Source organism: Drosophila obscura, unplaced genomic scaffold (assembly GCF_018151105.1).
Source record: "Drosophila obscura isolate BZ-5 IFL unplaced genomic scaffold, ASM1815110v1 contig_151, whole genome shotgun sequence".
Classification (NCBI taxonomy): domain Eukaryota; kingdom Metazoa; phylum Arthropoda; class Insecta; order Diptera; family Drosophilidae; genus Drosophila; species Drosophila obscura.
The window spans coordinates 1,029,105-1,043,900 of record NW_024542737.1 but is presented as its reverse complement, the minus strand read 5'-3'; the positions used below and the strand labels follow the sequence as shown (position 1 = coordinate 1,043,900).

General features: G+C 44.6%; 1 protein-coding gene and 1 long non-coding RNA gene across 2 annotated transcripts; both read right to left on the bottom strand.

The window, feature by feature from the left end:
* Positions 1–11,710: 11,710 nt before the first annotated feature.
* Positions 11,711–12,931, bottom strand: LOC111075086 (ubiquitin-conjugating enzyme E2-22 kDa-like). The gene is made up of 3 exons (XM_041591805.1): positions 12,559–12,931; positions 12,249–12,401; positions 11,711–12,185 (listed from the first exon to the last, which is right to left on the bottom strand). Exons 1-3 carry the CDS (start codon positions 12,619–12,621, stop codon positions 11,802–11,804), a joined length of 600 nt encoding a protein of 199 aa, XP_041447739.1. The 5' UTR covers positions 12,622–12,931; the 3' UTR covers positions 11,711–11,801.
* A 15-nt stretch (positions 12,932–12,946) lies between these two features.
* On the bottom strand, positions 12,947–14,117 carry LOC121403856. Its single transcript, XR_005967511.1, has 3 exons — positions 13,716–14,117; positions 13,085–13,658; positions 12,947–13,017 (listed from the first exon to the last, which is right to left on the bottom strand). It is a non-coding gene; the product is annotated as an uncharacterized LOC121403856 (long non-coding RNA).
* Between the last annotated feature and the right edge of the window lie 679 nt (positions 14,118–14,796).

Below are 14,796 nucleotides of genomic sequence, written 5' to 3'. Positions count from 1 at the left end.
GTACTCCTCATTACGTTATGGTATGGTATGGTATGGTATGGTATGGTATGGTATGGTACGGAGAGAGCAGCACTTTAATCAAGCCCAAAACCACCGACTCGGACAGTGGGTGTAACTGGCAGCGTAGCTCTTCCATGTGGTCATCCATTTTCGAGTCTCCCACTACGAGCACGTACTATGCAGTACTAGCATTTCTGCCACACTTATGTAGTCTGTCCATGGAGTCCCTCAGGTGGCAATAGGAGAAAGAAGAGCTGGGTCTGGGTCTGGGACAGGGACAGGGGCTGGGGCTGAGAGACCGCTAAGTGTGTGCTGAAAATGCTTTTTGAAACTTTCAGTGCGGTTTGTCATAATTTGGCCGGCACGTTTCTCACATAAATTTGCAAATGAATGTTGCTAGAAGTTTACAGTGGGCCAAATCAAATATCAAATATGGATATTACCGAGCATTACAGCTTACACAGCCCCAACTTACCTACCCATCCTCCAGCCATCTTACTTTATTGGCATTGCCTTGCACTCTGTCCCATTGCATCGATAAGCATTAAAATATTTGATGCTAAGCCATGAACTGTGCACCCCGAACTTGAACCCTTTGCCATTGTACATGGAACATGTTGGGGAGTGACTGACTTGCTGACTTGCTGTGGGTTAACTGCAGTTTATCAACATACTGGCAAAGCGTATACGTGCCACACTGCCAAACTGCCTCACTGACACATAATATTCAAACCTGCCACAGGCACTCAAAATCCTTATGTCAGCTGCCATATGGCCATATGGCAGCGTTACAAATAACCGTGTACATGTATGCAACTCAGCTGTCACCTTATGCAGCGCCTGCCTTGCATAAGCGCAAAATATGATCAGGAAGTGGCTGGATGTGGAGGTGGATGTATCACGAAGGTGAAGGACAACATAGATAAGTTCACAGATGATGTACAGGAAAGCAGACAGCCTGGCAGGCAGGCAGGCAGGCAGGCAGACAGGTTGAGGATATAACAACATCTGTACATACATATTATCGACTCAGCTGTCAGACCAGGCCGCGCAGCGCATCCAATGGATCGCTTCAGGGAGCTGGCTGTCAATTGCAGCCCCATAGTACTCGACGTCGAAGAGTAGGAGACTGAGTCGGGCGGGGGCTGTGGCTGTGGCTCAGAGATTTTTATTTACGATCGAAATTACAGAAAGCAATAGCTGGGGCCAGGCTGGGCCACTCTGGAATGTGCTTTAAATGATATGTATTTATTTTATCAACTAAATCATAAATATGCCAAAGACACCCGCGCCAAAGGATGAGCTCTGTCTGGCCGCTCTCCCCTCTCCACACTTTTCGACGCTTTGCTGGCATTTTGGCAAAAAGTCGGGAAATTTCCATTTGTAATACAAGACTCTTTCGGGGGCGTTTGGCCAGTCAATGGCATACAACCCAACCAAGAGTCAAGTCACATGAATGAACATGAACCCTTCCCTTCCCTTCCCTTCCCATCCCTTACTGGTGCTCGTTTCCCACCCACTCGTATGCCTTGGCTGGGCGTACGGGTCGAATGTGCAATATCTCTCATTTGGGGGCCACAAGACGCGACCTTTAGCGAGTGCAATAACTGCAGATTCAATTGATTGAAAAGCCATTTGTCCCACCCACACGCTTACTCTCACAAACGCCATGCATCGTATGCCACAAGCCAAAAATTATGATGACAGTCAGTTGCAGTAACTTACCCTAATCCGTACGAGTACGAGTATGAGTACGAGTATCTTGTGCCACCAGCCCTTCCAACCCAAGCCAACCAACCGAAACGCCACCCGCCGCTTGAATGTGGCATAATTTTATGCAACATTATGCGGCCGTGCAACTGACTGACAGCTGCAGACAGACACATTGGCCCACATTGTGAGTTGTGAGTGCTACCTTCAGCCATCCGCTGTCTTGCCGGATACAATACGGGTACAAAGAAGGCGGAAATAGCGAGGAAACCGAGAATAAATGTCAATCAGAGTTATATACAGTTCTGCTTAGGCAATTATGGGTTATACACAGTTTTCCCCCTGCCTGTCCATTTAGCAAATCGCATGAGCGCGCTCCGAGTGATTTCCAACCGGATGTATGCAGGGTGGTGCTGAATGGGGAGGGGACGAGATTAAGGGGTGACCTTGCATTGCGGCAAGCAAGCAACCAAATCACGCACCCGCAAAAGTAGGCAACGCATATTTTTCCACTTGCCAGAGCGAAAACTAAAAATAGTCTGCTCCTCTCGAGTAATACGTATACGTATATCGCAGCGTAGCGTATCTGTGCACAAACATAAATTTCACACTCGCATAAATTCCATTAAGAAAAATCAGCAAAGCGCGACAGGCATACACAATAAGGACCAACGGGTGAGGGAGGGGTAGTAAGGTGGCATGAGCAGCAGCAGCAGCAGCAGAAGCTAAAGCCATTCAACGCCCACGCATTTGTGGAATTTCCAGTTTACTTTTAATACCCTTGCCGGAGAATGGACAGTGCAAAAAACATTTCCAACTCTAACTAATCCAATGTCTGGAAGATAATCCAACCAAATTCGATTCAGTTAAGATTAGTATACCATTTTATACACCTTATGCATGCGTATATGTGGAACCTTTTATTACTTCTGATCAAACAGAACTAAGGGAATATTCTTTTACATCAATCCTACGAATTTGTTCACCAATGGATCCGCGTGGCAGCAGTGTATCCAAGTCGTCGGTCTTTCTCAATGGGTATTGTTGGGTTTTGGGCTTTCCTAGCTGCTTTCTGTTGAAAGTGGAGCCGGGGTGGGGTTGCTGCGTCAACTGTTTCTAGCGTAGCGCCAGCGACGCTGTCATAAAATGAAACTTAATGGCAAGCGAGGGAGATAGGGCATGCCATTACATACAGATAAAACGAGGCAGAGCAAAAGAGAGAGAGAGAGAGAGAGAGAGAGAAAGAGAAAGAGATAGCGCTCAGGCAGCTCAATAGACTCGTTTCGTAGTACTTTTACAACAAATTTTCGACTACAAATATTTGGAGTACGAAAACAAGAGACACAGCAACGAGGGATCCGAAAACGCCCACGCGCTAAAATATCTTCGTTGGCAGCAGCCAACTAGCGACACACAAGCAGAAATTATAGTTGCATGTGTGTGTGTGTGTGTGTGTGTGGAATTCTCAATGAATGATTTCTGAAGCGCCAACACGTCCAGAAATCCGCCATGTGCCGAGTGCCCATGTCCAACAAAAAAGACAACCCAAAACGACAAAGGGGTATTTCCCGCGTTGGCGTTGGGGTTGGTGCTTGCCGCCAAAAATGCCGCCGGCATATTTGTTCCACTCACTCACACAGCCATCACCCACCACCCCTGCTCCTTCTTCTGTCGCCAAATTGGATATTGTTCCATTGAGAAGAGCTTGCGGCCGGATCTATTGCCGCATTTGAATCAGAGGGGGATCAACTGTTTTTTTTTTTACCCCCGACACAGTCATCTAGTAGTCACCGCGGGGGGGGAGGGATTGTGGAGTGCAAGTGCCTAACTAACCTGGCTAAATACGATTTCCTGGAAAGTTAACCATTTAGACCATGTTAAGCTGACATCACGTTGTCAGGAGGTTGTCGTGTTGTGGCAGGTAAGTTGATACATTTGCGAGTGCTAATTGGAAGCATCTCTGGCTGTGTGGCTCTTTAAGCTACGAATAGAATTTTCAGAAATTTACATTTTCAAACATTTTGCTATTTAAGGATTTGAGCTTACATGTTGGCAAACATTTGCCAACAACTCCTGCTTGACATTTCGCTAGTGGCAAAAAACTGCTTTGGGCTGGGTCTGATATTCAGTCATGTGGAAATTCAATTGCAGCCACGCTCAGGACAGTTTAGCTCGCTAATTGCTGCCAGCCACCCACACAGGTGTGCATACACCCACACACCCATACACATTTACATACAAGTGTACATATATGCATGCATTTTAGCAACGCTTAAAGGTAAATGCTACGAATTTAGTTGCTTCCAAGAATGAGCTTTTTTGCTGACTGTACTCAAAAATTTGTGTTCCGTTCTTGGATGGCAGCCAAACTGGCACTACTGGTCTGTGTCTGTGTCTGTGTTGTGTAAGTGTGAGTGCGAGTGCGAGTGTGTGGGCAAAGACAACGCGTTGACAATGGCAGACCCACACATACACAAACACACACGTCGAGTGAGAGAGAGAGAGATGGAAATAGAAGAGGAATGTGGCTTCCGTTTGTGCGGAAGTCGTCGCCATCTTCTTGCATTTGGTCATCCAGCGCCCACTCGCCACAGCTTCAGCAGAAGCAGCAGCAGCAGCAGCCCCTTTGGTGTCGCTTAAAAGCGGGGCTGAGTGTAGCAGGGGCAAGCAGAAATTATGGCGGCATTTGCCACAAATCGTGCGTATAAAGTGATGTCATGGCATTCCCGCAGAAAGTGCATGCGTCAGCACTTCAGCGATTTTTGCGTGTGATGCAATAGCTGTGTCAATTCTTATTGTGACTCTACCTCAGCCCCTCTCCCCTGCCTATAGCGCTTGCATTTCAGCCAAGCCTCAGACGCAGACACAGACACTGACACAGAACGAGAACAGAACGGGCGGGAGTCCCCTGATAATTGACAATTTGAAAATCATTTTGTCAACCTTTTTAGAATTTTTTGCATATTTCCCAAGACCGAAAACCATAAAAGCATGAAATATGAGACAGGTAGAGGAGTTGCGACAGAGACAGAGAGAGAGAGAGAGAGAGAGAGGGGAGCCTCTCGGCCTATATTCTCTCGAATATGAGTATGAAAGAGCAACAGCCGCCGTCGCCGTCGCCGCCGATGCCGCCGTTTACTGTTTTCATTGCAATAAACTTGAGCACTTTATTCCGTATTCTCATGAATATTTGAAGAGCGCAAAACGGCGAAGGTTTTCCTGCGCCACTTTTTGCTAACCGCCCTATACCGCATACACCTCCCTGGCATCACCACCACCACCACCTACCACGCCTCCACCACCACCTGTTATTTTGTTGTCAACAACCAGAGTTTTCTCTCTTTTATTCCTGTCGTTTTGGCTCCCTTAATTCCCTCAAATGTCTCACAAAAACACATTTAACGTAATTAATTTACGCAACTAAATTCTCTGGGGCCATTTGAATGTCTTACTTATATGTGCATATTTAGGATTTTAAACTTCAGGGAAAACTTCTTTTTAAAGACAGTTTTCACTTTTCAATGCCAGGGTTTTGTCCAAATTAGGAATACGCCACGTGCGACGACCCCAAAAATAGAAATGCAAAAAAACACGAGAAGGAACGTGTGAATCGCTTCTGTGGACGCGACTCTACTCTTATACCCGTACTTAGTCAGTATTAAAAATTTGTGCACTTATGATTTATGTAGAGTTTTAAAATATTTTACATTTTACATTTTTCTGTTACATTTGTTATCTTCATCTACTTGTAGATGTCGATTACACATCTGAAATGTGATTCAGATTCGGCAATCTGGTAGATATGGCCATTCTCTACGATACTGTGTCCTTTGCTGTGGCGGAAGGGGGGGAAGGGCAGTGTGATGAAACAAGATTTGGTTGCTCTAGCTCTTACAGTCTCTGAGATCTAGGCGACAAACAAGACGGACGGACGGACAAACGAACGGACGGTCGGACAGACAGACATGGCTTTATCGACTCGGCTATTGATGCTGATCAAGAATAAATATACTTTATGGGGTCGGAGACACACATCCACTTTTACCATAAATCTAATGTACCCCTTAACTCTTTTTTAGTACGGGTATAAAAAGTGCCAAAAAGGCATTGTTTCTCTGCACGACGCCGCTTGACGCTTAACACATCGGCACCTGGCACCTGGCACCACCCCGCACCACTAAGCCCATACCTACGTAGCATATATTAAAAAGCTGAACGCGCTGAATTTTCCATTACGCTTAAAAGTATTTGGAAAACAAAAAAAAAAAAAAACACGTGGGCGCTGCCATTTATTGGTACATATTCTCTTCCGTTTTTTTTTAATTTTTCGTGTCAGGCATACGAGGCTCGTATCGTACCATGGCATTGGCAACTGTGGCGTATGAGCGACTTTTTTCCGTATCAGGCCTTTGTTTTCCTTTTCTGGAAATAAATGGAAACAAAATGTGTATGCAACATCGTTTGTTTGCACAAATATACATATTTTTGGACTGGCAATTTATTTATTGAACCAAATAAAAAGGTTGACAAGTCGGTAGAAGGTCGGCCAGGGTCGTCCCACATGGCGCATGCCACTCGAAGACCAACTCAATTAGCAAGTGCCAAAGAGGACCCAAAGAGAAGTTTTCCCCCCTGGCAGGAAATGTTTGTCATAGTTGCTGCTGCAAATTAATTTGATACCCATGACAGAAAACTTCTTGTGAATGAATGAATGAATGAATGGATAGAAAGCCGTGAATAACCTAGAAATTATCTACTTATCCAGAACTTTCGCTCTGCTTTTCTCTGGTGTTCCATTGCCCTTTGATTTACTTTACTGCGTAAAATCCGTAAAATGGAAGCCGGTTTTATTGGATTATTTTGTATACCCCGTAGGTATCGCTTTTTGCTGGCTATTTGATAGCCAAGTCCTCATCATCATTAACGTCAGCGTGAGCGTCATCTCATCAGCGGATGAGGCGGGGCGTGCTGCATCCAACGCGCTCTTTCGTCGTCGCTTTGCACTAATTAAATTCGCTGAGTGCGAGGTGGCTCTGTGTCTGTGTGGCTGTATGTCTGTGTGGGTGTGAGGTGGATCAGTGGAATGTGGAACATTTACGGTTTACCGATTTGATTTTTACTTACCATGAGGCGGCATACTTCACGGGGGAACGGCGCAGCGGGGCAGGCCATAAATCAACGTTGTTAAATCAAAGCGAAAAACCATACTGACATGCATTAAGTATTTATATCTGAGCGCTGGAAGGGTGCCGTGATGACTGCTACATACAGAGGCATGGGGCATGGGAGCATGGGGCACATTTTTAAACATAAATACTCGTATGTATATTTCTTGGTTTTTTTTTTTTACTTTTGGCAAACTTGAATGTTTTTTGGGGGATTTTTCTTATAAATTTTGAGCGTGGGCTTTTATGTGTGTTTTTGCGATGAAGCTTTTAAATGTCATAAATGCTAAAAACAGATCCGAGTATACATTCGCCGATAAAAACGTATCCCTCAGTCAATGGCTTAATGGAAGGACCGAGGGAACCATCCACCGCCCCCGCAGAAATCCCACCGCACCTTGTCTCATAGTCCGTATTGCCACACGTTGATGCACATCATCAATTTATAGACGAGCGCATGCTATACGTGACCTCCATTCAGGCAGCGCCCAGTCCAGTTCGAACGCAGTTTTCCCTTGTTTCTGGAGTTACGTCATTTGGGCCGGATGAGTCGGGGATTTTATTCACGCATTCGAGAGTCTTTTCAACGCAGCAAACTCCTCTGTTACTTTTCCTTTAATGCTGCAAATGCTGCAAGCGGTCAAGACCATTGTTAACCGGTTTCTTTTGTTGGTTATATGGATGTATGGTTGTATGGGGTGCATGTGCAAAGCACCCTCAAGGCGAGCATCGATGAATTGGAGCTCTATGGTGATATATTGGCACTTCGAATGAGCGTGCAGGCCAGATCCTTTGTCCACATTTCTTGGATCTCCACATCAAACACTTTTGATTAACAATGCGAGTTTCTTTGGCCGAAATAATACCAATAATCCCATCTCAATTGAAAGCTAAGAGCCAATACCCCCTCTAATGCACCTGTCGAGGCACTGCGGGGCTGAGTACAAGTTTTTCAATTTCCCCATAATAATAAACGCACAATGAAAAACATATTTGTATACTCGTACTCGGATGTGCACACAACACAAGCTCATACATACATACTCCCGTATGTACTTATGTGCATATTTGTGTATGTGTTGCAGCTGTGAAAAGGAAAGCGGGGAATATATGTATGTATGTATATATTCCTTTATATTTTTTTGTATATTTCTTTATATGAAAAGCGGGTGTCGGCGACATCGTTTGTTGGGCAAATTGGAATTTTATTATACTGCTCAGACACGCTGTATGATTACATGCGAATGTATGTATGTATGTATGTATGTATGTATGTATGTGCTAGGTAGTACCCGCCGTAACGTAATTGTGTGCCATGCATAAGGCACATACAATAAATTCTCATTTTGTGTAACCAAGCAACAACAACGCCATCATCGACGGTACGCAGCATCCAGATGAATATGAAGATGAAGAGAAGGCGAAGATGAGGATAGAGGGGTTGGCAAGTTGATTGAATTGACACGGCAGTCCTTGCATCCCGGCATCCCGGCATCCCGGCTCCCGGCATCATGTGTAGGCGCGAAGCATCGTCCACAGTCGCCTGAAACTACTCCTCACAAATCGTGGCCCAGACTCTTACCTTTGGCCTTACTTTGCAGTGCTCAAAATTTAATACAAAAATATATTAAAAAACATAAAAAAGCGTAGTGCTCTGAAGCATGCCCCGGCGAATTGATCGTTTTTCTGGTATTGGAATCGCACAGGCATCAGAATCCTCGTTCCCATCTTACATAGAACTTGGCTGTTAGCACAATGCCAGAAACGCCTCTGCAACTATATGTACATATGTGCATATGAGTACATAGTAAAGTTGTACATAAGCGATTCCCAAGTAATTTCATTTACTTAAGTATATTATTCATATTACTTACCATGGCACTGGGAAGACAGCATCCATACATCCATGCATCCATTCCCCTTGTTCCCCCATTCCCCAGCGCCGTGGCCAACTTCTTTAAGATTATTCAGCTCTCTCTCTCTGTTTTTTATGCTTCTGTTAATTTTAGTAAGCCCTAAGCCTTTTTTGCCATGCATCTCTTTGCCTGCCTTGAAGCGAAAAACTTTACAAAGGGCTCTTAGATGTTTTTCTTTCCGCTTTTCGGTCCCTGGGGCTGTTTCCTGTTATGAGACTTTCCCTTTTTTTTTTTTTTAATTTTAGCCTGTTTATCTCGACGCTTTTCAGACCTGTTGCTGCACGCGCCCCACTCTATAGACGCAACGCAATTTTCAAGCTTACTACTATATCAAATGGCTTTCAACATGGCAAACGACAACGTGTCGGAGTCCATTTTGCTGGCCGTAACCTCGGGAGCTACAAAAACCCGGAAAAGGTCAACAGTGGCAAATGTGGTAAAGTTGAGGTTGCTGCTGGCCTGGCTCTTGATGCTACTGTATCTTGCACTTTGGAGTTGGATGTGGGCGGACACATGTCCTCATCCCTGATGTGCTCTGAACAGCCACAGGATGCAGTAGGATGCATTGTCTAGTGCACGGAGACTGTAGGAGGAGGCGACGACAGGTGTCAACGGCAGATGCTCCACCGCAGGAAGTTTAAAGGTGAAGCTTCACTCTGGGCGTGAGAACAATAAGATTACCCGCACTCGTAAGCAGATGTGGGGATAAAAGCAAAGCCACAAATGAAGTGAAGTGACCTGAATACATACTCCCCAATCCACCAACCCCCCCACCCACCTAGCGCATTCAAGTGTTTAAAATATTTTTGAAATTAGTGATGCAAACAACCGCAGAACGGAGCAGCAGCAACAAATATGAGTCAAAGTGAATGTGTGGTGGATGCTAAATGAAAGCAAGCGGAAATGTTCAAGCAAAAGTCGAACGAACAAGCAACAGGAAGTACACACAAGCACACACACACACACACACACACACACACACAGAGAGCGGCACACACATATGTATGTACATACATACATACAGCAGCACTTTTATGAAGCTATCAACAAAAGCCAGAAATAATAACAAGCTGGAAGTAACAGCTTTCCACTGTCTCCGCTCCGCACCGCTTTGGTCTATTGTGTGGGAAAACAAAATAAACATAAGAAAGAAAAGAAACGAAACGAAACGAAAATATAGTGCCGGAGAGCCAAAGCTTTTAATACCCTACCTATGCATAAATGCAGTCATATGATGGAATATTGCTATGATAATACTCTTCGAAGGATAGAGCTCAACGGCGAAGGAGCCTTGAAGAATACTTACAGTCTTCTCTGGCTATTTCTGTATCTTTTAGCAGATTTCGCGAACCTCTGCCTGAAATGATATTACCCTTTTGCAAGGACATATGTAGATAGCGACCAAATAAAGGCGTGACACAGTTCTTGCACTTACAACACTCTCACACACACACACACACACACACACACACAGAGCCCGCACGTACACCCGACACACACGCCCCAAACATTCATCCATTAATTCCCTTCATTCAGTTAGCAACATATACATGCATACATATGTGCATGCGAGTATGTATGTATGTGTGTATGTAGAGTCGTATCTTATTTATAGTCCGGTTGCTTGTCCGGCACAGTGTTTGTGTTCCCTGTCCTCCCGGGCACAATGCCATGTCAAAGTCAGTCTGTCAGTCGTGTCGAGAGCGTCCTGGTCCAGCTCGGGTCACTGGAAAAATGCGAATAGTGGAGTGCAACAATGTAAGTCACTCTCGAGCTCATGTTTGCACTTTCCTTTCATTTCTGTCCGTCCCGCCTGCCAGCAACATTGCATCAAAGAGCATGGCTAACAAGTGGACACATGGCTGAAAGAACAATGAAATAGCATTTGCAGCTTGTCCGATGAATTATTGTAGGCAACATAATAAATGAATTCACCTGAATATATGTGTACATACATGAGTACTCGTACCATTAGAAAGCAATCCGTTAAGGATGCCGGCGAATTGTTCCTTTTCTGCTTTCGACAGCTCCAAGGCGGCCAATTTATGGCAATTTGTTTGGCTTGAGGATTGACGATAAAGCCCGTGCTGCTCTGTGCAAGCGATTTGGAGATTTGGTGGCCATTAAAATGCGATTTTATCTTTGGCCGCAGAACAGAACAGAACGGTGCAGAGCGATGACAGGTGGAGTACAATGAACCGCCAGCTGAAAGTCAGTCGCCTGATGAGAGGCCCCACCGCTATAAACTTGGGCTCAAAGGAAAAGGAAATTGCTTAATGTTCGTGCATTGTGCATTGTGTTGTACATATCAATTTCAAGTTCTCTTACTTTTTCACTTCTTTTTTTTCGCAACAGTTGTCAGTTTTTTTATTATTATTTTCCAGCCGGGGCCATTGTCTGTGCCTCGGGGATTTGCGAATTTTCAGCCAGTTCAATGCACACCATCGAGGTTGAAAGGTCGCCCACATCGCGATTTACGACCAGGTTAACTTGAATTTAACTGCAGTAATTTTCCAACGGAGTGGGCGGCCAAGAAAAAGCAATTAAGAGCAATCAACTACCAATAATCATTTGTTTTAAGGCGAGATTCCGCCACTTCTCGACTTGCCTCTGCCGATGCCCTCTCTCTGATCGATGACTTTGGTTATTTAGGTGTGCGTATGTGCCCGCCAGTTTGTCTTTAATGCTTAATTTCATTATTTCATTCATTTAAAAAAAAAACAACGGTTAGTTCTTTTAGCATAGCAAGAAAAGAGTGAAGGAAATATAAACGGAGGCTGCCCAGGTTCACGGACATGTACAGAAATATGACACATGATTGATTGATTGACTAAGAGGTTCGCGGGCAGGGCCTAAGGCCCACCTGTAGCAGGAGACCCGGCGACCAAATGTACAATTCAAACCAAACAAAACAGAACCTTGAAACATGGTGTGTGGTTTATTAAAGAACAAATTGAACAAATTAAAAATTTATTGTGGGTGTGGGTGCTGCTACCGTGTTCTTAGCAAGCTAATCGAACAGGCACTTGATGGACTCCTCCAAGTTCCAGTTCTCCCTAGAGAGGACGCTGCGCGCTTCATGTTCGTCGACGCCCATGTCCTTGAGGCGTTTAATTTTTATGTTACAGTCGGGGAAGTTGCACGGTCCGCCTGCGTAAGCACTTGTCCAGTGCTTCGCGGTCAGCAGAAACTGATCGTAATTGTCCTTGAACTGGTGTGCTACAACAGCATCCTGCGGATCGTCGGGCTCGGCAGCGGACAGCAAGGCCTGCAAGGAGAGCAAAACCGTGCGAAGCGTCATCGCCGCTGCCCAGTTGTCCCCGAGTATGTCCAGGCAAATGGCCCCAGTCACAGATGAGATGTTGGGGTGCCAGATGCGCGTCGTAAAACGAACCTGCCGACAAGATGCATTTTGTTTTAAACCTGCGGTTTAGTGTGCTGCTTTAGGGATACCCACCTTTGGCGGCCTGAACGGATATGTCTCGGGCACTTTAATTTCCAGCATAAACTTTCCACCTTCGTATGGTGTGTCGGGGGGGCCTGATATTTCGCCCCGCAGCTCTGTCCAGCAGTCATTCACAAGCTCGAGTTTGATAGCGCACTGGTCGATCTGTCAGAGAAAATTACAGATATTAATTGAGTCACTATTATTATTGCTCCTCCACACTCCTCCCAAGTCGCCCCAAGTGTTGTACCGCCACTGCCGCTGGCGATGGCGACGCTAGTCATACGGGTAAGCTTCTGGTCACATGGGATGATGGACTCACCTCCTCGCTGCTCAAAACTTCTTTGAATTCGCGCTTGATGCGTGATACAGCCAAATTCGCCATGATGGTTGTCTGGTTCTGTATTGCTGCAGTTGATCTGCTCCAAGTTTTGTTGCGTAAAATACGACTGACTCTGCTTGCCGAATATTGGCTCTATAGTTGGGAATTTTGATAATTGGGAACACGTCCGTAGCAACAAACACGACAAATGAAAATATATGAACTGCTGTACTGATTTTCAACTGACTTGTGATTCTATTTTACTATTTCCAGATACTAGCACAAAAATAACAGTACCAGAACACCTGACCTGACTATCAGGCTTTTTGGTATCAGACAGGCTTAATATTTACATCTCAGCAATCAGATCAGTATCTTTGAACGTTGTGTGTTCACGAACTGGGACTTAACGCCCACGACCACACCTTCAGCGAATTCATCAGGCCCTTGTATAGGCCCCTAAAATGAAAATATGTTGTAATGCTTGTTACAAGTAATATATTAAAATAAGGTAAGGTAGGTGTACCTGTAATGGCTCGTAGAACAAGCCCTCTACGCCCCTTTTAAGTCCAATCACCTAACCAACCCCTTACCACGGATATCCAGGCCAAGGATGAGTGCCTGGCCCGTGCAGTACGAGGTTATCTCATTGATCAGTTGCTGCTGCCCGAAGAACTGATACTCGCGCTCGATGAAGGCCAGTTGGAACACGACATCGTTCATGTCCGGTGCGCACTTCACTAGAGTGCCCAGGAAGCCGGGAAGTGCTTTTTGCTCTCATTCTTCAACTCCCAAATGATGCCAGAGCTGGTTACAGCCAGGTACAGACAGGCCGATGATCCAGGGATCCCCGCTTGCCCTCAGAAATGTAGGTGGGACAGAAGTCCTTCTCCATGTATTGCAGGAACGTCGCGACGATTGGAGTCCGCCCGATTTTCCAGGAACGATGCGGACATGACCAGCAATAGAGTGGATGGCAGCACCTGCATCGACATGGCCCTACAGTTGGCGACAGAGACTGAGACTCCCGACAAGAACTTTGACATCATGTTCATGTTCAGGTGCTCTCCATATGGCAGAGTAAGAGCAACCGCAATCAGCTGAGGTAGCAAAAATCATCGGCCTGTTCCCGATGCGACACATCTGTCCGAACTCACCAACGAGGATATCCAATAGCTGAGCAGGAATGATATTGGCTATATATAGAATCGTTCAAATAATAAAATTAAATTTTGTTCGCGAATTTGAATATTTATACAAAGTGTGACCGCTTCGAGCGAGAAACAAAAATCCGGAAAGGAAGGCCGCTTTACAGCACTGACATTTATATCGATATCATTTGCAATTTTCGCGCCCATTACAAATTGATTCAAATACGAAAAAGTAACAAATATTGTGTACCCACAATATCATTAGTATTGATGGTATTAACTCTCTGTTTTTAGCTATAGCTAACTTATGTTCTTGCTGTTCTTCTCCGTAGTATAATTCATGCATTTTTTCCTAGCCACGCAACAGCCCGTCCTCTATCCAGAAGACATTCTCAACTTTGGACTAAAGCAGTCCCAATACAGACATCGATCATGTGGAAAGAAAGATTATCCCTTCGGCAAATAAATAAAAAGCGGATTCTGCATACAATTTAGTTCAATAGAAGCGCTAGTATTCAGTATTTGTAGGAGTAATCCGTATGAAATAAATACTTGAAATATATATCTAAGTGTTTTTATTTTCTCAGAATATTTTTAATATAAACTTTAACTGATTAAAACTGCAACATTTATGAACAAAATTTTGAATTAAATCTCGAAAATCAAGCTACTTCATTTTTAAAACAAATCTTCAGTTTTCCGCATTTTCCGAACTGTGCAACGTTTTAAATTAAAATTTACATATATTGTTTGCAATTTGTATGAACCCCTCACCCTGCCCTCACATCTAATCGATTCTCAGGTGTGTTATGAAAACAATTCGAGCACAAGATTCTGGTCAATTCATGGGTCGAATCAATAAAGATAAAGCGGTGTTTTGTGTATTCCAACAGCACATTCAACACATTTTGATAAAGGCTTCCAATGTTATTGAATTAAACAGATAATTTTAGTGAAGCAGCGATCGAGGAATAGCTATTATTGAAGTAATACGGATGGAAAACATTCACGCCCACACCAGCGCGCTGTTTCATTAAATCAGGGCCACAAAACAGGCTCGTTTAATTTGGCAGTTTATGACCCTCCT